We start from the raw sequence: 24,870 nt of genomic DNA, 5'->3' as shown, positions 1-24,870 counted from the left end.
ACCTGAAAAGCACTACTCTACCAATAGGTTTTCAATGATCCAATTTGAGGCTCATTATTTGAGGTGATAGATAGGACTAAATTTTACATTTTAAAGATAAATCTGTGTTTTTCCATTTACTTTCACCAAAGAGGCTGATGCCTCAAGATCCACAGAGTTTACATCTTCCCCTAACATATAAAAGAAGCCAAGAGTAAAGAATTTACATAGACACAAACAGTGAAGAAAATGTACCACAATTCAAGGCTCACTTGGGTTTAATACACTATAATATCTAATTACATTTTCCAAAACCTTTTCAAGCTCTACTAAAATAATCTGGAAACCATCTATTTCCACCATTCTCTACTTGGAAGTTACTCACATGGTAGATAACTCAGAAACTTATCCATTACTTATACTTACTTACTTGCTTAGAGAATCTGTTCGTCCTTTAAAGAAACAACTCAAGTTCTCTTATCCCTTAAAATATTGATTCCTTATATTTTCTACTCTTATCATCCCTTCCCCATGCAAGCTGCTACTGCCCCTCTCAGCCTGTCTTTCTAACCCATTCTTGGTAGGAAACACAGTTATCAAGAAAAGAGAGTGAAGTTCTACATGGCCTAGATAATTATCTGCATGGCTTACCCAAGACATCACATCAGTATTTTCCTTCACAAAGTAGAAAAGTTTTCCAAATAAAAGTTCCCAAACTTTCTCAGTTCACAGACTTCTTAACATCTTAGTAATTTTTTTCCAAAGCACCCCTCAGCTCAAGAAAATAACTAACACTTCCATTTATTAAGTAGTTAGATCCAAACAACTTAATATCTATTTATGTCCTAAGAACTCAGCACCTGTTGGGCACTACACTATTTCTCAAACCTTGGAATCCAATTGGAAACCACCATTCCCATTTCCTGTCCCTCATCTATTTTCACACAGTACTTGGTGAATCACACAGCAAGGCCTGAAGCCCTGCTTTGCAAAACTAACTTCATCAGGAGGAATGTGACCATCTAATGTTGAAACTCTGAACTACTTTAGCTAGGACTTACAGTAGTACCCTACAGAGTTCACGATCTCTCTCAAAAATTTAAAATATCCCACATTGTCCCACGAATATGCTGTGACAACCCCGTGCTCTTCAGTGCACAATTTGGGAATCACAGCCTTCTAAGTTTCCAGTCCAGTAGAACAATCCCTACAGAAACTAGCCCACAGAGCTGTTACATACATCTAATAGGTTCATAAATTTAAATTCTAAAATAAATATACATAAACCTTTCTAAATTAGGATGTCAGAGGAGAACTTACCTAAATCAAAATCATACATACAGTAGGTCATCAAAATGTCATGAAGCAAAATCAACCCTGGATTATCTTGGCCTTCATAAAACTTGTTTGTTCGATCTGTTCTGTTAACATCTTTTTCTGAGGAGGAAAATCATCACATATTTGAAAACCTTTCAAAAAACAGATTCTTATAAAGCTTACCTCTTACAAGAACAAAATTCTTCTTGGCACTAATTTCACTCTCTTGCCAATCTTTCACTTAATGAAAAAAAATCATCAAATTCTATTTCAGATATGCAATAAAGTAACATTTTGGAATACTTTTTCAAAAATCAGTCCACTTCCTCATGGGTATACTTTCAAATATTTCTCAATTCTTATCTAAACATAGAAATTTTTTAATAGAAAACACTTTTAATTAATTAAAAGCAATACCAAGTAATAATTCACATTAGTTAGCAATAAAACTGCCAGTCATGAATGCATGTGATAGGCCATATTATCTGAAAATGGTAATAAAAAAAGCTCTTAGGCAATCAAGTGTAATCAAAGAGATTTGTTTCATTCATTATCTGCTTCATTCATTATCAACTTCTTTGTCATGCTCCATAATCATCTTCAGGACGAATGACTTCCTTATTCTCATATATACATTATTCAATTTATATATTAGTATAAACAATATGTATTAATTTTGAAAAAATGAAAACCCACATTTTGCTGGAAATGATTTCATGACACTGAAAACAGATTTGGAAGCTTTACCATGAGCATACCCCAAATTGTACTGACAATTTAATTCCCAAACACTGATACTAGCAAATGCAGCTAATTGTGAAAGGCTTTACTAATGGTCTTCCCCAAACGAATCCCTCAGTAAATTAAAAAATAATTTACAGAAATTCAAAATGGTTAATTTATTCTATAACCAATTCTGTTTAAAACTTATAACTGACCTCTCCCCACTGCATTCCACCCCTTTAAACTGAATAAATTGAAAAAACTGTCCATACAGATACTCCCGCTTTTCAGAAGTTTGCATTACACCACTTCACTTTTACAAAAGACCTACGTTTGTACCTGTTTTCACTAACCAAAAGAAATCCAAAGAGGATTTTCACTTTTCCAAAAAACGTCCAGAAGCAAAAATAACATTCAGCAAGCTGCTAGAGGCAGCATGCACCCTGGGCAGCCAGATGGGTCCCGCCAAGCTCTTTTCCCGGGACTTACCCTCAACCATCCATAGCTTTGAACTGTGTCTGCGAGCATCTGTGCTTTATCGTAATTTATTTTGTGTATCTATTAGCAAGATGTGTCCTAAGGTATCAAAAAAGTCTAAGAGAGGTTATTTTTGGGGTGTGGGAATCCTTAAGAAATCTTTCATATAAGCTAATAGTAATTGTTTCTTTGCTTTACGCCATTTAGGCTTATGAAAGGTCTCATAGGAACGCTCTACTTTCAGATAGCTGGGTAAACCTGTACTTGTGAAGAGATGGGGAGGTATTTTACAACCAAGTAGAATCTAACAAATAGAAGATGACATGAGTTTATATTCTGTAAGGGCATTTTTAAAAAATATTAGAATATTATAGCTTTCTATTAAAATATACTACATTAGATTTAATAAAACCAAGTATATATCTATAGAATTGTGGAACCGTTTATCAAACAAATAAGGAAAAGCAATACCAAAGAAAGCATAATAAATGTAAAATTTCATTTAAAAACATCAAAATGGTTCAGTCTCAAACAGGTACATAAGTTTATTTTTTTATTAACTCAAGCACAATTTATACAGTCATAACAATAATATAGAATATATCTGCCTTAATAGGGGTTTTAAATGTGGTAAAAAATTATTTATACCCTCATGAAGTGTATTTCTTTCCTCTTGTATATTTACAAGTGACAAACAGGCAGAAAACAAAAAGGGATCAAAAGTGATATATAAAAGTATTTTATAAGGGAAGTACTTCTAGAAACTAATTTTCTAGAAAGAAAATTAGTAAGTTAAAAAAAAAAAAAAACCCTCGTTAAAACCAACTCTCCATTTAACTTATTATGGCTAAAAAAGACTGAAGCAAAACACAACCACCCCAACAAATCCCGCTTTACATTTGCCATCAGTAACCTCATGTGGGCCCCTAATTCTGCCTGGCACTCATGCTCTATTTCCTTCATCCATTCCCTGTCCCCATTCATAGAACTACTTTACATCTTCTCTATCTTTAAGCTTCCAACATGGTATATTCTCCGAACTCTAGCTCTTAGACGAACACCTTGCTTCTTATTTCTGAGAAAACAGAAGTTATCCAAGGAGAACTTCCATAGGATTCTACTATTTTAACCACATTAACTGCATTTGTATTCACACAGTCCCCTTCTCTCCTATCACTCACTCTAAATGACCTTCCAAGATGGTGGCTAAGTCCAACCCCTCCTCTTGTGCGTGCAATCCATACTCTACTGGCTACCCAAGGACGCTGCTCTAGTAATTCTTGTCTCCCTCTCCAGTTTCATGAGTTTTTCTTACATAGTTTTCAACCATACTATTGTTTCTCTCTTCATAAAAACCTTACTTAACCACACTTTTCCCTCAAATGGCATCCCATTCTGTCTCCGTTTAGAGCAAAACTTCTTGAAAGAGCTGTATATATTGTCTCCAAATCCACTCCTCCCGTTTCCTCCTGAACTCACTCCAATCAGGTTGTCACTTCACCAAAACCTCTCTAATCAAAATCTCCAGTGATCTCAATACCTTGTGCAATGGTCAACCCAAGTCTTCATCTCACTTGACATCCTAGTTAGTTACTCCTTGTTGAAATACTTTTTTCACTTGACTTCTGGTCAAAACTCTCAGGTTTTCCCTCTTTTTTCTCTGGCTCTTTTCTGTCTATTTTGCTGATTTCTCCTAATTGTTCCTGTTTATAAGTTAAAGTACTACCTCAGAAGGGCGCCAGGGTGGCTCAGTCTCTTAAGCATCTGACTTTGGCTCAGGTCATGATCTCACAGCTCTTGAGTTCGAGCCCTGAGTCAGGCTCTGTGCTGACAGCTCAGAGCCTGGAGCCTGCTTTGGATTCTGTCTCCCTTCCCCTTCCAGCTCGTGCTCTATCTCAAAAGTAAATTAAAAAAATTTTTTAATTAAAAAAAAAAATAACATACTACCTCAGAGCTCAGTTCTTGGATCCCTCCTTTTCTAAATACACCACTCCTTTGGCAATGTCATCTAGTCCTCCACCATCTATATGCTGATGACCTCTACATTTTTATCTCCAGCCCCCTTCTCTCCCCTGAATTCTCGCCCTTTACATATACTTCCAACTCTATATATTAATATATCAACATCCAATAAGCAGTTTCACACTTAACATGTCCAATAAGTTCCAAATATTTCCTTTCAAACTTGCTTCTCTCACAGTTTTCCGTGTCTTAATTAAAAACCTACAATTCCATTCCTCTGGTTACTCACTTTAAAACTTTGGAGTCATTCTTGAGTCTTTGCTCCCCTTGTCTGACACAGATACATACGTGTGTGTGTGTGTGTGTGTGCATGTCTGTGTGTCAAACTTTCAAAATACATATAAAAACCAACGCTGAGATCTCCCATCCATTCATTCCATGCCACCCCTCCCATTCACTTCACTCTAGAGAGCTACATGGGTCTCCTCTTTGCTCTTCTTCAAACATGTGGAGGTCCTGAAGGACAAACAAGTCTAGACCATGCTGTTCCCCTCTGCCCAGATGCCCTTCATCCAGATGGCTGCATGGCATGCACTCTCTGCTTCTTCAAGTCTCTATTCAAATCTCACTCAACTGCTAGTGCTCTGTATCAACCATCATGTCTTGCCTAAATTATAGCAATAGCCTCACATGATCTATTTCCACCCCTGCCCCCCTACAGCTATTCTCCAAACAGTAGCCAAAGTGATTTGTTTAAAGGTCGTATCACTCCTGCTAAATATCCTCCAGTGCTTCCCATCACACTCAGAGGAAAAGCTTATGTCTTTACGAAGAACTACAAGGCTCTACGTGATCTGTACCTATTCCTTCATTGTTTCCTCTCTGAACTTCCTACTTTCTATACTCTACCCCAGCTCATTCTAACCACACTTACCTCCCTGCTATACTTCAAACATGCAGAGAACCTGGGGTGAAAACTAGTCTTAATGTACGTTGTTCCTTTCTACTTGGACTGCCCTTCACCTAGATATCAGCATAGCTCACTATTCCCCTTTTTCAAGTTTCTACTCAAATACCACTTTTTCAATAAAAGCCTTGTCAGGTCACCCACGTTAAAACTGCAACATGACTGATAAACTTCCTAACATCTTGCCTGTCTGATTTTTCTACTTAGCACTTATCACTAACATACCACATGTTACTTATCTTGTTTACTATCTGTTCTTCCCCACAAGGATAACAGCTCCTTGAGGGTAAGTTTTTTGTCTGTTTTGTTCACTCATGAATACCCAATGCCTAGGGGAGGGCCTAGTACATAAAGGCACTAAGTAAATATTTATTGAATGAATGAATGTATGAATGTTTAAAATAAAATGTGATTTTTTTTTCAACGTTTATTTATTTTTGGGACAGAGAGAGACAGAGCATGAACGGGGGAGGGGCAGAGAGAGAGGGAGACACAGAATCAGAAACAGGCTCCAGGCTCTGAGCCATCAGCCCAGAGCCCGACGCGGGGCTCGAACTCCCGGACCGCGAGATCGTGACCTGGCTGAAGTCGGACGCTTAACCGACTGCACCACCCAGGCGCCCCAATAAAATGTGATTTTAAAAAAGATCCCTAGTGATTCTAACATGCAGCCAAAGTTAGAAACCAGTGCTGTAAAGACCAGGATTCCTGGGCCTTCTTATCTGCCTCCGCCCCCCCCCCCCAAATGATATCATCCATTCCCAGGGATGTTTATACTGATAATACCCAAATTTGTATCTCCTACCCAGACTGTTGCAGATTACTCAACTAGCCCCTTGACATTCCATTTGTATATCTCACTATAAGGTATATAAGTAATATCTAATTCCATTTCACCATCCCCCATTCTCTTCATCACCATAAGTAGCACCACCAACTGGCCAATTTCTTTAGTCAAGAAATGTAGTTCCATCCTAAATTCTCCTCTTCTTCATACCCCACATTTAATACATCAGAAAGTCTTATCGATTGCATCACCAAAATATAAGTTGAATCCACTTATTTATCTACATTTCCACTACTACCATCTCTTAGAGTTCTCTACTAGTTGGTCTCCCTGTTCCTACCTGTACCTTGATTCAATCCATTTTTCCATACAGCAGAAATACTGATTTTAAAATACAAATAAAATGGTCTTATTCAAAATGCTCCAATAGTTTCTTTTCATACTTAAAATCCAACACGTTGGCACTAACCACAAGATCTACAGCTTACCTGTGTATTTTTTAATAAAATTAATTTATACCAAAGAAAACAACAACAACAACAAAAATGCTTTTGGCAACCTTTCCCCAAAAAATACTTTTGAGAAAAAGTACTATGGAAAAAGAATCCTTTAAAACCAACTTATTATATATACTTCTACTGGTAGAAAGTATGGTACAGTTGAAAAGTAACTGAATTAAGAATCAGATCTGAGTATGAATGAGTCTGGGCTATGGAACTAACTAGACAGATGACTAAAGACAATTTACTAACATTTTCTGGGCTTCAATTCTGTTATCTGCTAAACTAAAAATGAACAAACTGGATGAAAGTATGGCTCAATTCTTTTGATTTGAAATGTTTACATTTTTCCTCCAAACTCCTTGAAGTGAGAATAAGACACAAGAAAGATTGAGAATTATCAGAGCCATTATCACTGCTCCCTGACTAAAAAAATAAAAAAAAATTAAAAAAAAAAAAAAAAGGAAGATGACATAGCATATGGAAAGAAAAGGCTTAATTAAGGGGTGCCTGGCTGGCTCAGTTGGGGGTAGCACACAACTCTCAATCTCAAGGTTGTGAGTTTGAAACCCACGCTGGGTAAAGAGATTACTTACTTATTTATATTAATAAAGACATGCACACACACACACACACACACACACTTAAAAAAAAAAAAAAAAAGAAAAGAAAGAAAAGAAAGTTACTTAATCTGTAAGATCCCTTCCAGTTCAAATATTTTATGTTCAAGCAGGAAAAAAACAGTCCATTACCATTTTTTCCTACTGAATGTGAAAACAGCAGGGACTTCAGTTGGAAACTTCAGATAATTCCATGCCTCAAGATCCCCAACCTTCTGAGTTAACTGGAGGAAGGACACAGTTTATTCCAGTATAATTTATTTTTTGGAAAAATAAATTCTTTTACAGCCAAAAGTACTGGGGTACCCAGCTGGCTTAGTCAGAGGAGCATGCAACTCTTGACCTCAGGGTTGTGAGTTCAATCCCCATGTTGGGTAGAGATGACTTACATGAACAAATGAAAACCTTATAATCCAAAGTACTATTACCAAAAAGATCTCATCATTTGTCTTTATGTCTTTACAAAAGCTACCAAATTGTTTATGTTGGGCTTTCTAACTATAATTTGTAGAGATTTCCTTCTTCCATGGGAAGGTGATGTTGAACATGGTGGTAAAAACATTCCCCATCTTTATTTATGAAGCTATAAATAAATCCAAAAGCAATATAAGAATTTAAAAAGTAAATTCCACTACTATCCAAAGCTATCCTAAAATTATGTAGAGGCTAGCTAACAAGATAGTTAAGAGCATTGAAACTGGGTTCTGCTCTTATTAAATCATGTGATCTTGGACAAGTCAATTATACTTTCAATGGTTCAGTTTTCTGTAAAATGGAGATTATCAACTTAAAACTTTAAGACATGTACAGAAGTAACTATATATTCTTTCAATAACTTACACCAACCTGGACTTTATCATAAGAGCTAGATGACCCAGTACTTACTCTCTGGAAATAAGTCTAATTCCTTTGATGTAAAATTCTGTCAAGCATCTCTTTTTTATGAAATAGTTATTCCTAGATGAATTCTTATTCAATTCTCAAACATTAACAAACATTTACTATCTGAAGTCATGTATTAAAAAAATGAATTATATGCATATTTAGAGATGGTCTGGAGGGACACAAACCAATGTCTACCAACTATAGTTATCTCTGCATGACAGAAACAAAACCAATCTTTATTTTCTTCTTTTTGCTTATCTGTAGTTCCTAATTCTTCTATAATAGACACAACTGTTTTTTGTAATAAGGGAGACAATTTAATAAAATTAATTCAATAAGCAAATAAAGTTAAACACTTTTTAAAATTCACATTTTAGAACTGAAAATGAAATATATCAGTACTTATACTGACTGAATTCATATCCTATTAGAAAAGGAACAACCAAGAACATCAAATAAATATTCTAATGTACTCTCCAATTCTGGTATCTCTTTTGAGCCCTACTCTGTAGCATATATTTCACTTCTTAAATCCTATCAAGACTTCAATGTAAACCGCTCTCATGCATTTTTAAAATTAGGAAAAAATTACCAATAAGACTTCTATAATCTCTTAACCTCGAATTTCTCTTCTCTTGTTCCTCACTGACAGATTTCCACTGTAGTTTCATCCTGAAGTATTCATCACTACAGAAGACAATTTATACCAAAAAAAGCTATTAGAATACTATATTTTTAAAAATTCTAATTGGGTTTTTATATAAACAATATATCAAAGCATTTATGATGCTAGTCAGATGTGAGGTTATAAATGATAGTAAAATGTTTAAAGTTATGATACATGAGTGAAAACAAAGGAAAAATAACCTTATATTTACCATAAACTTTACTTAAACTACTAGAATATTTACGTATGATTTTAAGAAAGCATTTACCTTAATCCTTAATATGATACCTAAAATTATTCTAGGTATTAAATATTTTAACCACTAAAGTTTCTGAATAATTACAAATACAAATCTATAAATTATTTTTTTAATCTGACCTAAGAGTTCCATTTTTCAATCAGTTTTTGCACAAACTTGTTAATGTGAAATATCTTAGGAGGACTGCAAAGGTGTTGAAAGAGAAAGGATGGTCTGAAAATTTAAATACGCACATAAAGATTCAGAGTGAGCTTTAAATCAAAGGCTAAACTGATGAACTGGGAATATGAAGGGTACCTGGAAAGTTCACCTCTGTTTCTTTTCAAGACTGAGAAATTACTTAGAGAAACACTCTTCCAAAAAAATGAAAGATTAGTTTATGTTACAAGAGCACGAGGGAAATAAAGGTAATTAACCTAAATGGTAAATACACTTCTTATGGGCCATTTTTATAATTTCATAATAAATTGTAAAAATTAATCAAGATGAATGATGTATTTAAAGATCCTTATCTTATTTTTCATTTATGCAAAATGCTTTTATAAGGGAAGTGGAATTTTTTTTTTTTTAATTTTTTTTTTTTCAACGTTTATTTATTTTTGGGACAGAGAGAGACAGAGCATGAATGGGGGAGGGGCAGATAGAGAGGGAGACACAGAATCGGAAACAGGTTCCAGGCTCTGAGCCATCAGCCCAGAGCCTGACGCAGGGCTCGAACTCACGGACCGCGAGATCGTGACCTGGCTGAAGTCGGACACTTAACCGACTGCGCCACCCAGGCGCCCCAGTGGAATATTTTTTTTTGCCATCTTTCTACATATTCACCAACACAACTGCAATGTTTGAAATGACTAGTTTGAAATAACTACAGGGCTTATAATTTTTCAATTAAAAAGATGAAAATAAAATTATTTTCCCATACCTTCATCTATTTCAAACAGTCATCTAGAAGCACTATACGAATTTGTACGAGTGAATTATTTTAATTTCTTTGATGACAAAAGACCTTACTTACGTTTTTTGTTTTTGTAATTGAGTTCTTTCCTCCTTGGTACTGTCCCAAGGAAAATAGCCCAGAAGAAATTTCCATGCCTGCTTTCTCAACGCATGACTAAGTCCCTAAAGAAAACATGCATATTAAACGCATTTGTAAAAAGTATGCAATACTTTTAAGTTCACAAAACTTGCATATAAATATACAGTAAGCCTAATATTTAAAAGATAGTTTTATATATAAAAATAGCTCAATTCAATGAATACTACACCTTGTTCCTGACCTCCAGATTCAGACGATGTTAAGTAGCTGCCAGAAAGCTTCAACAATGCAGAGTATACAGTAGATTATATAGAAGTCAGAGGGACTGATTAGTCTTTCTAAGCCCAATCTTACTAGATAAGGAAACTACCACTGGGGTACATATATGCCTCCTTCACATAACCCACAGAACTTCAAGTAAAGAAGACTATCTTTCCCTAGACTTAATGGTATTTTCCCCCACTCAACCCTCAGGGACATCAAAGGGACCTCACTCTGTCCTACAGGGATTATAAGACATCATTTATCAAAAAGGAATTCATTCCCTGACTCCCCAAACACCTCCCATAAAGAAAGAAAACTTAAATATCAGCAGTTTCAAATATCATCCCTATTAAGGTATTTACCCCTCTAAATATCATCTGCTTCATATTATCGACATTTAAAATTCTTCCTTCGGAATCAATGTTCTTAGTCCACTCTTCCAGGGATACTGGCTCTCTCCTTTGAACAACAGGTCGTTCTCCCAAATCAATCTAAATTAAGAAAATAAGGAATGAGGAGTACACTTTTTTAACCAGTGAAGTGAAACAAAGGTATATAAAAATTAAAATAAATACCATTTATTACTGACATGATTTCTAACATTTCTAATATCTTCCTTTATTTTCCAATGTTCAACTTATGAACTGTAACAGCATTCCATACATTTTCCTTCCCACTAAACATATAAATAACAGGGTTATAAATTCAGAGATAGGAGTACATTTGCAATTTTGAGTTTCAATTATGTAAGTATAAAACATTCAACATGTAAATTCCTTAAGAGACCCTTCAAATGAAATGGTATGCTATATTATTTAAAAAGACAGTACTATTCCACTAATCATATTCTAAAATTAGCTTTTCTTCCAAACTAAAATTTGTAGCTCTCAGAAGTGACTCATGATCGATTAGCTCCACTTGGTATTTTCTACAGTTTTTTTATTCAATTAACAGATGTTGGTAATTTTAAAATGCCATCTGCAAGATAAGCCTTTTAAGTATTACAATTTAGATATTTATAGCATTCTAACTATGTACAGCCTAAACTTGTAGCGAATTCAAAAGTCTTGTTGAGCATTTATAAAGATCTGCCATAATTCCGGGCTAAAGATCCATCTTACTTAAAAAAGAAAAGATTGACATGAGAATAAAAGCCTCAGAGTAGTGTCCTGACTAGCTGCCTCTGGCACCTACTGAGAAAAACCTATAAACTAGGAACAGAACTAGGAACAATATGCAAGGCACACTATTCTCTCACTGCTACACACTCAATGAAACAAACAACCTGTTCATTATTATCAAAAAGTAATAAAAGAAAGATCCAACTTAATTAACAAAGTGTAAGCAGTAACTGATGAAGAACAACCCAAGAATTTGGTGGCAGAACAAGTACTAGTTGTTAGAATATGTAAGTTAGCAAAAAAGTTGTAAGAAAGAATTATGAGAAAGAGGCAGATATAACCAAAATTGAGTTTCTATTTCTAGCACATCCAGTGCATGTTTCAAAAGGATTTCTCTTGCTAGAATATAGAGCTATGTTCATATAAATCTCCACTCACCCTTGTGATGACTTCAAATCCTGGTTCTTCTTGTTGATTTATCTTTAAACCTGGAATAGCATCACTAAGAAAATCTGCCATTTCTGACGGTGGTCGTTGATGTGTAGCGGGATCACTGCCTCTCAAACTATCAAAAATGTAGTTTGTGACTTTGGAAAATCCTACCATAGTTGCTGTATAAGGGTCCTTTTTAATTTTCTATGTAGTAAGAAGAAAAACATTAGCATTATTAATTCAAATCGAGAATGAAAATACCTTCTGATGGGCAAAAGGGCAATGTTTTTTAAAGGGGGGGAATCAGAACTAAAACAGCATTCTAAGATTATCTTGAATTTTTTTTTTTCTGGAAAGAAAAATTTGTATTTTCTGAGGCAATTTTTCATTTGGTTAAATATAAACAGCAAGTTAATGCTACTGATTGAATTCCAGAAAAACAAATGATTTGCAGACTTATTTGATCTGCATACATCACAAATATATGCAGCACCTACTTTCCACTGATGCATGGCCCACAACAGCTTTCTTCTGTCTAGCAGTCCTGCCTTCACAAAAAAAAATATTTCTTGAAGTGTGCAGAACCAAACTAGTCTAACAGAAAATATTGAATAGCTAAGTTTCAAAGCTCATAATATTTAAATATTAACTGACATTTTAATCTAATTACAGTAAAACCTTACTTTGCGAGCATAATTCATTCTGGAAACATGCTTGTAATCCAAAGCACTCGTGTATCACAAAGCAAATTTCAAGAACCAGTGGCTCCGTTGTGATGTGACATTGGGCATCATGTACTACTCCTACTGCAAGACATCACTCGTTTATCAAGTTAAAATCTATTAAAAACGCTTGCTCATTTTGCAGAACACGTTACTCGCAATCTAAGGTTTTACTGTATAAGGTTAATAAAATCATGCCAGTGAGTGTAATCTGTTCTGGACAGTGCTGCCCTGGAAAACAGCTGAAGGTTTTTCTATTGCTAGGATTACTTCTAAATCCCAAACTGCCTGCTTATTCATATTTAGTAAAATTAGTTACTTTTTAAAGGTCTAACTTTTAAATGATTATTTTCACATAAGAAAAACTGTTTTTTCACTTTTTACTTTAATTGGTGTCTAGCTGTCTTGTCCTCCTTCCTCAAAAGTTCTCTCTTTATCTTGTTATCTTCATTCAAAACCAAGAAGAGACACAGTAAGCACTGTGACACAGTAAGCACTCAAACATTTTTTGAATAAGTGAATAAACAACGATTTCATTAGTTTACATAAAAATCTGAGTGAAAAATAAATTAACTTTATTTCTGCCTGTGCTAAGTGAATTATTTTTAGTCAAATGTAAGAATATACTCAAATACTTTAAGGGGGATTAGATTATCATGACCCTAAATGAACCTACTTAAATGGAAAATAAAAATTCAGGGGCGCCTGGCTGGCTCAGTCGGTTGAGCAGCCGACTTCAGCTCAGGTCATGATCTCACAGCTCGTGAGTTTGAGCCCCGCGTCGGGCCCTGCGCTGACAGCTCAGAGCCTGGAGCCCACTTCAGATTCTGTGTCTCCCTCTCTCTCTGCCCCTCCCCTGCTCATGCTCTGTCTCTCTCTGTCTCTCAAAAGTAAATAAAAATAAATAAATGAAAAAAAAAATTCAAACCATATTTTTAAGTTTATCATTAATGAATTCAAAGTGGCTTACCCAGTAACCTTTCACCTGATTCAAACAGTGAAAGCTATAACAATAAAAATCTAATGTCCAATTTCAGAATTACAACAAAGGGGAAAATTGTCTTAATGGTAACTAAGAACCAAAGAAGCTTCTGACTCTTAAAAATAATATGCATATTATTTCTAAAAAATTATGGAGAATAGGGTCACTGGGGTGGCTCACGTGGTTAAGTGTCTGACTCCTGATGACAGCTCAGGTTATAATCTCATGGTTCGTGAGATCAGGCCCCACACTGGGCTCTATGCGGAGAGTGCACAGCTTGCTTGAGATTCTCTCTCTCTCCCTCTCTCCCTGTCCCTCCCCTACTTGTGCTTACCCACTCTCTCTCAAAATAAATAAAAACTTTTTAAAAACTTACGAAGAATAGTTTCATAAAGTTTACACATAGAGAGGCACTTGCCCATTCCCTATAATCTCTGAGAAAGTAAGAGGTGGGAGGATATAAAATAATGCAATCAGATTAATAGATTAATACAAAATAGATTAAGAAACATACTTGTATTAAACCATAGGCAGGTTCATCAAGAAGATTTTCAAATGACTGTGAAAGACTCTTATTCTGACAATTCACAAGAAGTGTTCTTTTATCCTGTGGAGATCTGTAATAAAAGAAGGGATCTGTAGAAAACACTAGCACAGTCGATCAATTACTACCTGAATAATTATTAATGCCTAGTTACTTTTACCCCAAAACTCAAATGTCCACTTCTAGAACTGTTTCCCATTAATACAATATTAGCAACTATTTAGGAACTATCTTAAATGAGCTCCAAAACTACATGAAACAGGAAATACTAAATTAACAAATACAAAAGGACTAAAGCATATTTTTATTCTAGGTAAAGCCAAGAGGACTAAGTTGTAATGAACTCAAATTTTTGTTTATAATTATAATAGAAAAGCCTAACAAATATATCTGCCTTTGTTATCATGAAAATTTTTTTAATGTTAAAACACACTTTAGGATTCATCAGTATATTTAATATGTACAATACAGGAAAATGTCCTATATGGAAAGGGTTTCCAACTTCATTCCAGAGATTGGTAATACTACATTATAAGGTATTTAAAAACACAAGATAAAATAATTATTTGTTAAAGATAATCAACTATGCTAACATAATTATAAACACATACAAAATTATTAACAAAGTTATAAGGTACAGTTCAGGTACAGTACGTCTAGTTCTGGCTTAAGCTCTAGAAGCAAGTTTTTCTTCACATTTCTTAATAACTACAGAATAAATCTTTTCCAAATAGACATCTAATTTCAAGTAATCAGATGAATTATCCAGTCTTTTTTCTATTCAGTAAATTTTATACCTTAGTAAGTTAGCTATAATAAATCCACAACTTTTCTGTGTTTAAAATAAAACTTAAATGTGTTATGTTACTATCTACTTCTAGTTTATTATAAATGTTTGAGATAAGAACTTTAATAACAGTTATCTCTTCCCAATTCTAACATAAAAGGATGCAACAGCAATGCTAGAGGGGATATGAACTCCAAATCAGGATCTTATTCTTACACATTCAGAAACAGTTGTCTTCAGAGACAACAGTAGCTTAATAAGCTCCTTGGCTTTTTAAGGAGCTGAGGTTGAGTCATTTGAGGCAGAAAAAAAATAAGTTTTAAAATGCTCAATTTTCATTAAGTGTTATGTTTCTGAACACTTATTGGGATTATGCTTAATATGAAGACCTATATGTTCTCACAAGGCATTTTTTAATGGTTATGTCTTTTAAATGTAGCACCAGAAAAAGAAAAGTAACTAACAGAGCAATATACTTTGTCCTGGCACAATGCAACTAGCACTATGGTTATTATTTTTTTCTAACGATAAATTAAGTCAAATTATTTCTTTAAAATCCAAATACAAAATTATCACAAAAGTCAAAACATGACTATGCATGTATAAAGGAAACAGATATGTAACCTGTACCTATCCGGCCTCAGAGAATTATACTATTGCTCCAGATTTAACACTGTAATCAAGAAATTAGTGATGGAAAGATGAAATGACTGCCTAACCAATACACAACCACTCTTTTAAAAAGGAAGGATTTCACTTTTTATGCCCAATGCTCTGTGATGAAGCACTGAGAAAAGTTCTGAGAGAAAAGACATAAAAAATTTAAGATTTGGTTGCCCTTAGCTAAAGAAATCAACAGAAACATTTTTTAAAAGTACATTGGTCAAAGGACAAGTTGTATACTGCTAGGCAATTGCAGAACTCATCAAAAGGAGAGCTGGCATTCCAGAATAATGTTATGCTTCCACCTGCCAGGTTAACACACTGATTTAATTTGGAAAGATCAAATATTATGGATTTATATGTATGTATTCTGGAAATATAACGGATTCTGGGAAGTTGACATCTTATGACATTATTCAAGACTTTCAAACTCACTGCAGCAGCAAGACAAAACTTTTAATGATGTTAACATCAGCAATTCTATTAGAGCCTACTAAAGCGCTTAAAGAAAACCATAGTCTAATATCACAAGTATAGAAGTAGATCTACTGTAAATTCAGAAGTATTTTTCAGGCTTTGGAATGAGCCTCTCCCAAGGGCCTCAGAATACATTCTGAAATGGTAATAGACGAAGAATGCTTTGTGTGCTGAGATGTGGTGGTAACTATTTTCCATTGCTACTGAGAATGGACCAATATGGAAAGATTAAAAAAGAAATAAAAATATCATTGCAAAGGCTATCAGTTAAAAAAGTTAATAAAAATAAAAAGGTGCAGAATATTTACAACAAAACTATATATATGATATTCTATTTTACACATATGTCTCAAAGGGAATAAATGAAGGTCTATAACCTAATCTTATAAATGGTATTATATGATGATACAACCAATTTGGCTTTTTAGGGATTATCTTACTGTGTGGATATTATATATTAATGTAAAAATGTCCCAATATACAAATTAATTTTACTGGAACCTCTGTGTTACAACCTTCATTCATATCCTAGCAACCAACTTGGTTCCAGAAAGGTAACATAAATGTACTTGTGATTCATTCTTTACTTGAGTATCATGTTTTAAATGGTAATAAATCAAAGATCACTAACAAACATCAATGAATGGAGCAATGAATGTTTTTCGCCAGAGATAAGAAAACCATCTGAGAAATAACAAGTCTAAAGAAGCTGGCCTATTTTGCACTGACTGATCTGAGACTGAAAGAAGGACTCTGCATAGCTGGCCCAGCCTTGTTCTCACTCTTAACAAGGCGGCACATCCTCACTGCATTCACAACTTCTGTTCATCTGTATGGTAAGGCCCTTAATTCATTAGGGGGAAGTATTAAGAAGATAAGATGGCCACAAACGCAAGCCACATTATTCAACTTACGTTAAACAGAGAAAAAGAGAATATAGTCTGCTTCTCTCTGTTGGTTTTGAATTGAGAAGAAGACAAGAAGAGTGACCCTGGCAGAGCCTGCCTGACATGCCACTGAGGTTGCGAACTACTATTCTTCCTTCTGGCCTCTACAACAATCTCTGACCACAGGAACATGATTCTGGAAACATTATTTTGCTTAAGACAACAGCTCTCGGGACAGGAAATGAGACTGCCATGGCCAACATCTAGTAGAGTAAAAACCTCAGAATATTTGGGAATTTTCATTTCTTTGGAGTTCAACTTAATGGAGAATTCAACTTATTTAGATCATAACTAATAAAGAACCAGTATCTTTAATATGTCCCTAAGAACCTAATAGAGATGACTTATACAAATATGGAATTTTTATAATATTAGTGACAGTTTATTTGGAGTATCTGTATTCTACCACTTGGACTCAACATATAATCTCTGGTGAACTCTCTATGGCACAATATAATTGTGTATAATTTACGATAGGAAAGAGAATAGGAAGTGTTTATTTTTAACTTAGGGTATAGAGGGGCCTTGAAGATAAAATATTTGATGTACTATTCTTACACATTGCAGACCATTCAGGGGCCAAAGAGTAAATTAGCCCCCAGTGTCACAGAAGGATACAGAGTGGAGAAGTGGCTAGTATTAGGGGTATAGTTTTTGACAGACTCACTTTAAGCTATCTCTTCCCCCCAGAACAGCCATATCCCTGGTTGACAATAAATTTAATAAAGCCCAAAAGGGGGGGGGGGGGGGGCGGGGGAGAGAAAGTATAGGGAGGGCAGTCTCCTCTGGTAGGTTTTTCTCTTTGACCAGGTCACTAAAGGTTGCAATTAATCATTGATGCTCACATCACATCCCCTTTTATCCTCCCCTTAATTTCATTCCCTCTCAAAGCTTCAATTACTACTGACACACAAAAAACTTACAAATTATCCTATTATATGCTCTCACAGTGCTACATATCTCTTATTTGGAGCACTTATTATAGCTGAAATGTTACATTTATTTGTATAAGTAATGTTTGTTTTTCCCACAACAGTACAAACTTCATGAAGGCAGGGGCCATATCTTTTTTGATTACTGCTCTTTCCAGCAGTTAGCACAGTACTTCCAGGACGTAAGTGCTCCTCAAAACTCAATGAATGAAACACACACACACACACACACACACACACACACACACACACAAACACGCAGGCACTCACAGAGGAACACCATTCCCATGGCTTCGTGTTTTCAAGTGGAAATACGCACATCTATTAAACGAACTCTCCTTCACTAGGACATACTTGATTACTGAGATCAGAAAAGAGTAAAGTGCATGCTTGACATAAATAACCCCTGTGAATTATTATGATGCTTATCTAAGCCTCACCAATAATGATATTTTTACCATCATGTCTGATTCCTGTATTTACTCCTGTTTCCTTTTCTGTATTAGTAAAGAAGTTTCATTTACAACTCTCATCAAAATAGCACTTGAATGTGGTACAACACACATTCAAGTACCCATACTCTTATAAGCACTTAAGTGATTGTTCAGTCTCTTTTTGAACCTATCCAGGATAGAAAACTGTCTAACCCCTGAGCTACAACCTGTTACCTTCTAATTGCTCTTTGGACCCATACAAAACAAATCTACAATATACTTCTTATAACAACCCTTTCAAAATTATTTGTAGAATTGGTAAGTACTGTGTCATTTATTCATTCAACTGAGATTTACTGTGCAAGTATTATGTGCCAGCACTGTGGCTAGGAACCTAGAGGAGAAAATGTAAACAAAACAGATGCAATCCCTGCCTTTGTAGGCATACATTCTAGAGTAGAACATTTAAAAAAGTAAACAGATAAAATTATTCAATTAAGAGCTATGAAGGAAGCAAACAAGGGAATGAGACAATGAAAAAGAATGGGGGTGGGAACCTACATTACACGGGAGAGGAGACATCCAGAAAAGCTGCTGTGAGGAAGTAACATTACACTGAGACCTTAGGGATCAGAAAGGGAGAAGAATATTTCAAGCAAAAGAGAGAATATACATATAGGACTCTAACACTGTATGCCCACAGTCTGGGCATTTCAGCAACTGAAAGAAAATCATATGGTTACAATATAAAAAAGAATGGCATAAGATGAGGCTTAAGAGGTAAACAGAGCCTGGGTAGCTCAGTCAATAGAGCATCCAGCTCTTGATTTCGGCTTGGGTCATGATCTCAGGGTTGTGGGATCATGTGCACTGAGCATGAAGCCTAAGATTCTCTCTCTCTCCTGCTCACACATTCTATCAAAAATTTTAAAAACAGAAACAGATAAAGTTAATAAGGCATGGCAGGATCTCACTGACCATTTTAAGAGGTTCGATTTTATTTAATGTTGCACCCAAACTCCTTTTGTTCAAGTTAAATCCCTACATCCTTCTAATGTTTTCCACGATACCACTTTGATCCTTCTCATTGCATTAGTCATCTTTTCCATATAGTATAGATAGTCTAACACATTTAAAATGCAATATTTAGGGGTGCCTGGGTGGCTCAGTTAAGCATCTGACTCTTGGTTTTGACTCAGGTCATGATCCCAGGGTTGTGGAATCAAGCCCCTCATCAGGCTCTGCACCACACACGGTGCCTACTTGGAATTCTCTCTCTCTCTCTCTCTCTCTCTCTCTCTCTCTCTCTCTCTCTCTCTCCCACTGCCCTTCCTCTGCATTTGCAAGTATGTGCACACACCCTCTAAGTAGAAAAAGAGAGAGACAGACAGACAGACAGATAAAATGCTTAAAAACAATCCTAGTTCTCCAAAGACCAGTAAAGAGCAGAAAGGAACTACCACTTCATCCTAATACTATGCTTTAATCAATGGTCTCAGATTGAATCAACTTCGTACTGACAGTTACATCACAACACTGATTGATACAGAGCCTGCTATGGTACTAAAACCCCCTAACACCTGTTATTCAACAGCCAAACCTTTGCCCTCCTGAAATCTACTTATTAATAAGTCCCTGGGTAGTAACCTATTCATAGCTTCTTTCTTCAAGATCTAAGACCCACATATTGCCAACCAGGCTGGACTTTCTTATGGATATTAGTCTGATCAATATGCTTAGTGCCAGTCAGAGATGGGTCAACATGGTAGGGGGAAGAATTTCGTATCACAAAACACAGCCAAACAATGAGAAAGAATGAAATCCTGCCATCTGCAGCAACGTGGATGGAACTGAGGGTATTATGCCAAGTGAAATAAGTCAGTCAAAGACAGGTATCATATGTTTTCACTCATGTGGAACTTGACAAACCTCACCAACGACCATGGGGGAAGGGAAGGGAAAAAAATAGTTACAAACTGAGAGCACTGAGCAGGGCACTTGTTGGGATGAGCACTGGGTGTTATATGTAAGCGATGAACCACGGGAATCTATCCCCAAAACCAAAAGCACACTGAACACACTGTATGTGAGCCAACTCGACAATATATAAGAAAGAAAGGAAAGAAAGGAAAGAAAGGAAAGAAGGAAGGAAGGAAGGAAGGAAGGAAGGAAGGAAGGAAGGAAGGAAAAAAGAAAGAAAGAAAGAAAGAAAGAAAGAAAGAAAGAAAGAAAGAAAGAAAGAAAGAAAGAAAGAAAGAAAACACAACCAAAATCTCCCAACTTCTGGATCACTCCTGGATTTAGATAATCTAAAATTAGGCATTATGTTACTCTATTATAAAGTGACAACATTATAACAAGGTTAACAATCATCCCTACAGTTCCCCAAACTAAAAAGCTCAACTTCTCCCTTCTTCTTACCTCCACATACCCACTCAATCACAAAATCAAACTCTAAATATTTTTCTCCAATACTTCTATCTTTCCTGTCACTCTCCTCATTCATGCCACTATAATCTCATCTAGATGACTGGAACAACTGGCTAAAATGATTTTAGTAGGTCCTTCATGCTCTAGCCTTTACTCAGCTCTCTGGCCTGATCTTTACATTTGGTACCTTCTGTTCCCCTACTATGTTGCCCTGTGATACCAACTACTCTGTTCCCTACTTACATCATATTTTATACATTTCCTTCCATCTAAAACCTCTCTCCTCCAATTATCTCCTCTTCCTGCTAACATTCACTCGTCAGGTCTCAACACATACTACTTACTTCCTCCAGAAAGCCTTCCCTGACCCCTACCCAACTAGGCTGAATGAGGGACCCTTCCTCCCTTCCTGGGAGCCCCAAAGTACCTTGTACTGTATCTTAGTTCTTGCAATGTATTGCCATTTACTGGTTGGCATCCTTCACAAGACCATATGCTCTCAGGTATCTAGGAAAAGCCTATTGTGTTCACTACTATCTATCAAGCAATTAGCACAGCCCTCAGAAATTTAATAGATAACCAAAATATATTTGTTAGGAGTGAAGGCAAGAAAGAGTATGTGTGTACAAATTGCACATGGGTGAATAAATAGAAGACAAAAAGATTTTTGGAAAGTGAGAAAGCCCTGTCTTCCACACTTATAATAATTTTATAAAGGCCATAGGTTTGCCAGATCTAATTTGCAACATTACAAATAAAATTCTATCTTAAACAGATAATATGTAATAAAATATAAATTAAATAAATATGTAATCCATAAATTACTGATGCATCGTTTAAATGTGTATAAAAAATACTGGACCACTCTTCTTTAGAACAGTAATAAGGTGATACATTGCAGATCCAAAGTACTAAAATGGCAAGATTTTATTCAATCATTCATCCAAAGCAGTCAATATCCCAGAAAGAACAAAGCTGCTTGAGCCCTCATCTACACACAGGTCCCTGATGCCCAATGACAAGTAAAAATTGTTTGCCTTGGGACCAATATAACAATCCAGTTTCAATAAGTAGAAAATAATTTGATACTTACTCACACAATACCACATATTTTTCAAGAGAGTCAATCAGTAGTTTGCTATCTCCTTGATGAAAGTGCAGAGCAGGGAGAACGACGTCATCCTTTAGACAGAATACCAAATACGACCAGCCCATACCCTCTTTGTTTTGCTTGATTGATTTCAGGTCTGTCAAACTGAACAGGAATGACCATTTGCTTTTCCCATTTCTATGACTTGGAGCATCTTAAAAACAAGAAAGTGGGGCAAAATATTTTTGTTCACCTTTTTAAAAGGTACTGACAGCGCTCTTCATGACTGCCTAACAGATACCTGCTGAACCTAGGGAATGACTATAGCATTCATATTACAGGCTTCTACCTGTATTAGAAATGGCAACATACATTTTCTTAAAAGAATAGTTTCTTAAATAATTATCTTACTTGCATACAGAGTGAAAAAAATGTTATCCCTATTTAAAATATAAGCTTTGCCCAAAAATGACTATGGCTTTGGAAGCAGGTAGGCTGGATTCAAACCGCAGCTTTACCAACTTACTAACTGAATGATCTGGGGCAAATAACTGATTCTCTCTGAGCCTTAGTTTTCATCTGTAAAATGGAGATAATTATACTTACCTCCCAATGTTATTCTAAGAATTAAAAGAGATAATACTTGTCGACTAACTAGTGTGGTGCCAATTATATAGCAAACACTCAATAAATGTTCATCTTTTCCACTGCCCCCTCCCCCCAAATACAAATGGCATGATGCTCTTGGAGTCATTAAAAACAAAACAAAAAAATCTTTACTTCCTCACTTTCTTTTGCAATTACTTTTACTAGACAATATTGAGTGAAGGTAAAGGTAAGTACACTGGTACAAAAAAATAACATTGGAGAAATATACAGACAGACATTTTATTTGCAAAACCCCAAAGAGCAGTGGAGAATTGAGGACGAAAATATAAGTAAGCTGTGAGTGCTTCAAAGATAATGAATACAGTGCCCGCTTCAGCAGCACATACACTAAAACTAGAACAGCACGGAGATTAGCACGGCCCCTATGCAAGGGTGACACGCAAACTCGTGAAGCATCTGACATTTACAAAAGAGAGAATGAACATATTCAGTCATCTTACTACATCAACCATCTACTAAATTAAGACCTCAGTTCAACCCAAACTACAGTAACGTAAAATAAAGCATTTCTGAGTTTGTGGGCTATTTACAGAAGCTTAAAATCCTAGGTTTGTGAACAGTATAATAACAAGCAGCTTAATAAATACCTAAATAAAAATTTAAAGAACAAAAGGGTAAAATGTTTCCTACTATTAGTTATAATTCTTATCCAAAAATGCCATTTTGACCTGTTTTAACTCCAACATAAGCATGTCATGTCTCTGAAATTTTAAGAAACCATTTCTCGAATGTTATTTCCTAAGAAGTGCTGCACTGTCCTGTTATTCAAGGTCTTAATTAACTCGATCCCACACTACCAACTGCACAAACATAAAACTACATAGAAGATATGTGCTTATAGAACTTGATCAAAGGGTAGATCAGTGTTGACCTGCACATATGTCACCTTCCCATATAGTCAGAACACCATAGCTCCATCACCTCCAACAAGATCTCCTAAATTGACACAAAGAAATCTACCGCTCACAGAACCTCTACCTACAAGGATTACAGGCCCCATCACTTTTTCATGGACACTTAAACAAGTATCATTTGAAAGGAAGTCCAGAAAGGCTGAGTAACTTAACTATGCAGTGACCTGCCTAGGTTCCATACCAGTTTAGATAGTGAACACATATCCAAGGCTGGTACTGGATTAAGTACCATGTGCCCATCTGACTACTGTACATCCTATTTCACTGGAATTTACACCACAGAGCTCGTAACATCACTACAAGCTAATATCAAAGTGAGAACAATTCTAATTTCCAATGTCATCCTAAATCATTTACATGTGAATGTGTCTGGACTACCTAGAAAGGATACATACTACTAGGTATTTGCAAAGACCAAAAATATTTTCAAAGCAATGAAAAACTAGATAGACAATTTTTTTTAATTAAATTCTTAAATTACACAAAAAGAATTAATCTAAATTAATGCCAGAAAATCATATATGTTAATACATGCAAGCTATATGAATTATCAGGAGTTTGTACATATTCAAAAGTAAAAATTTTACACAGATTTTCCCACATTAATGGAAAAAATACATCACATATGAAATACGAAATATTCATGTATAGAAAATGCCTCACACATTTCCTCACTTGAAGCTCTAATAAACAGTGAAAAAACCATTACAACTCAATTCTAGAAGTCATTTTACTTGAACATAGTAAGATTCATGAGAACAATAACTTTATTTTATTCACACTTATATTCCCAATATCTAGAAGAGTGACTAGCACATAGCAGGTACTCTAAGATGCATTGAACAAATGAATAACCTAGTACCAAGTCAACATAAAAGAAACATCAAGTTACTCTACCACCAATAGCTAAACAAAAATAGAAATGGTTACAAAGGAAAACTAATAAATCCAAGAGTTAACTCAAAGTTTCCTTCCTTCTCTTAAAGAAAGGTAAATAAAACTAATTAGTTCTGATGAACAATGTAACCAAATACATATAAAACATATCTCCAGCACAATGACATGGGAAAACTGACCACAATAGCAGAAGAGTAAAACTAAAACAGTTAAATAAGTCCCTGTATGTCTCGAATGGAATCAACACCAAGAACACGACATTTTATTTGGATAGGTATACAGAACATGACAGCAGTCTGTTGTTGCGGGAAGATACATTTTCAAAACATTTGTTCTGATATACAAAAACAAAGACTGAGCAATAGAAACTCTTAAAAATTATAAAG

General features: G+C 35.3%; 1 protein-coding gene and 1 non-coding gene across 5 annotated transcripts in view; one reads left to right on the top strand and one right to left on the bottom strand.

Annotated features, from left to right (window-relative positions):
* Nucleotides 1–24,870, bottom strand: part of TBC1D15 (TBC1 domain family member 15) — a 75,657-nt gene that overhangs the window by 16,164 nt on the left and 34,623 nt on the right. For 3 of the 4 annotated variants that reach the window (XM_045467141.1, XM_045467143.1, XM_045467144.1), the window contains exons 5-12: nucleotides 22,008–22,218; nucleotides 14,215–14,317; nucleotides 12,494–12,544; nucleotides 12,003–12,200; nucleotides 10,806–10,934; nucleotides 10,159–10,262; nucleotides 8,810–8,904; nucleotides 1,300–1,416 (exon numbers count right to left, since the gene is read on the bottom strand). In XM_045467141.1, the coding sequence (XP_045323097.1) occupies nucleotides 1,300–1,416; nucleotides 8,810–8,904; nucleotides 10,159–10,262; nucleotides 10,806–10,934; nucleotides 12,003–12,200; nucleotides 12,494–12,544; nucleotides 14,215–14,317; nucleotides 22,008–22,218 (1,008 nt within the window). The remainder of the gene's footprint in view (nucleotides 1–1,299; nucleotides 1,417–8,809; nucleotides 8,905–10,158; nucleotides 10,263–10,805; nucleotides 10,935–12,002; nucleotides 12,201–12,493; nucleotides 12,545–14,214; nucleotides 14,318–22,007; nucleotides 22,219–24,870) is intronic. The other variant, XM_045467142.1, reaches the window with a different exon arrangement.
* On the top strand, nucleotides 22,977–23,080 carry LOC123592306. Its single transcript, XR_006709698.1, has one exon. It is a non-coding gene; the product is annotated as a U6 spliceosomal RNA (small nuclear RNA).

Source organism: Leopardus geoffroyi, chromosome B4 (genome assembly GCF_018350155.1).
Source record: "Leopardus geoffroyi isolate Oge1 chromosome B4, O.geoffroyi_Oge1_pat1.0, whole genome shotgun sequence".
Lineage (NCBI taxonomy): Eukaryota > Metazoa > Chordata > Mammalia > Carnivora > Felidae > Leopardus > Leopardus geoffroyi.
Note: the sequence above shows the minus strand (reverse complement) of the source record. Positions and strands in the feature narration are given on the sequence as shown.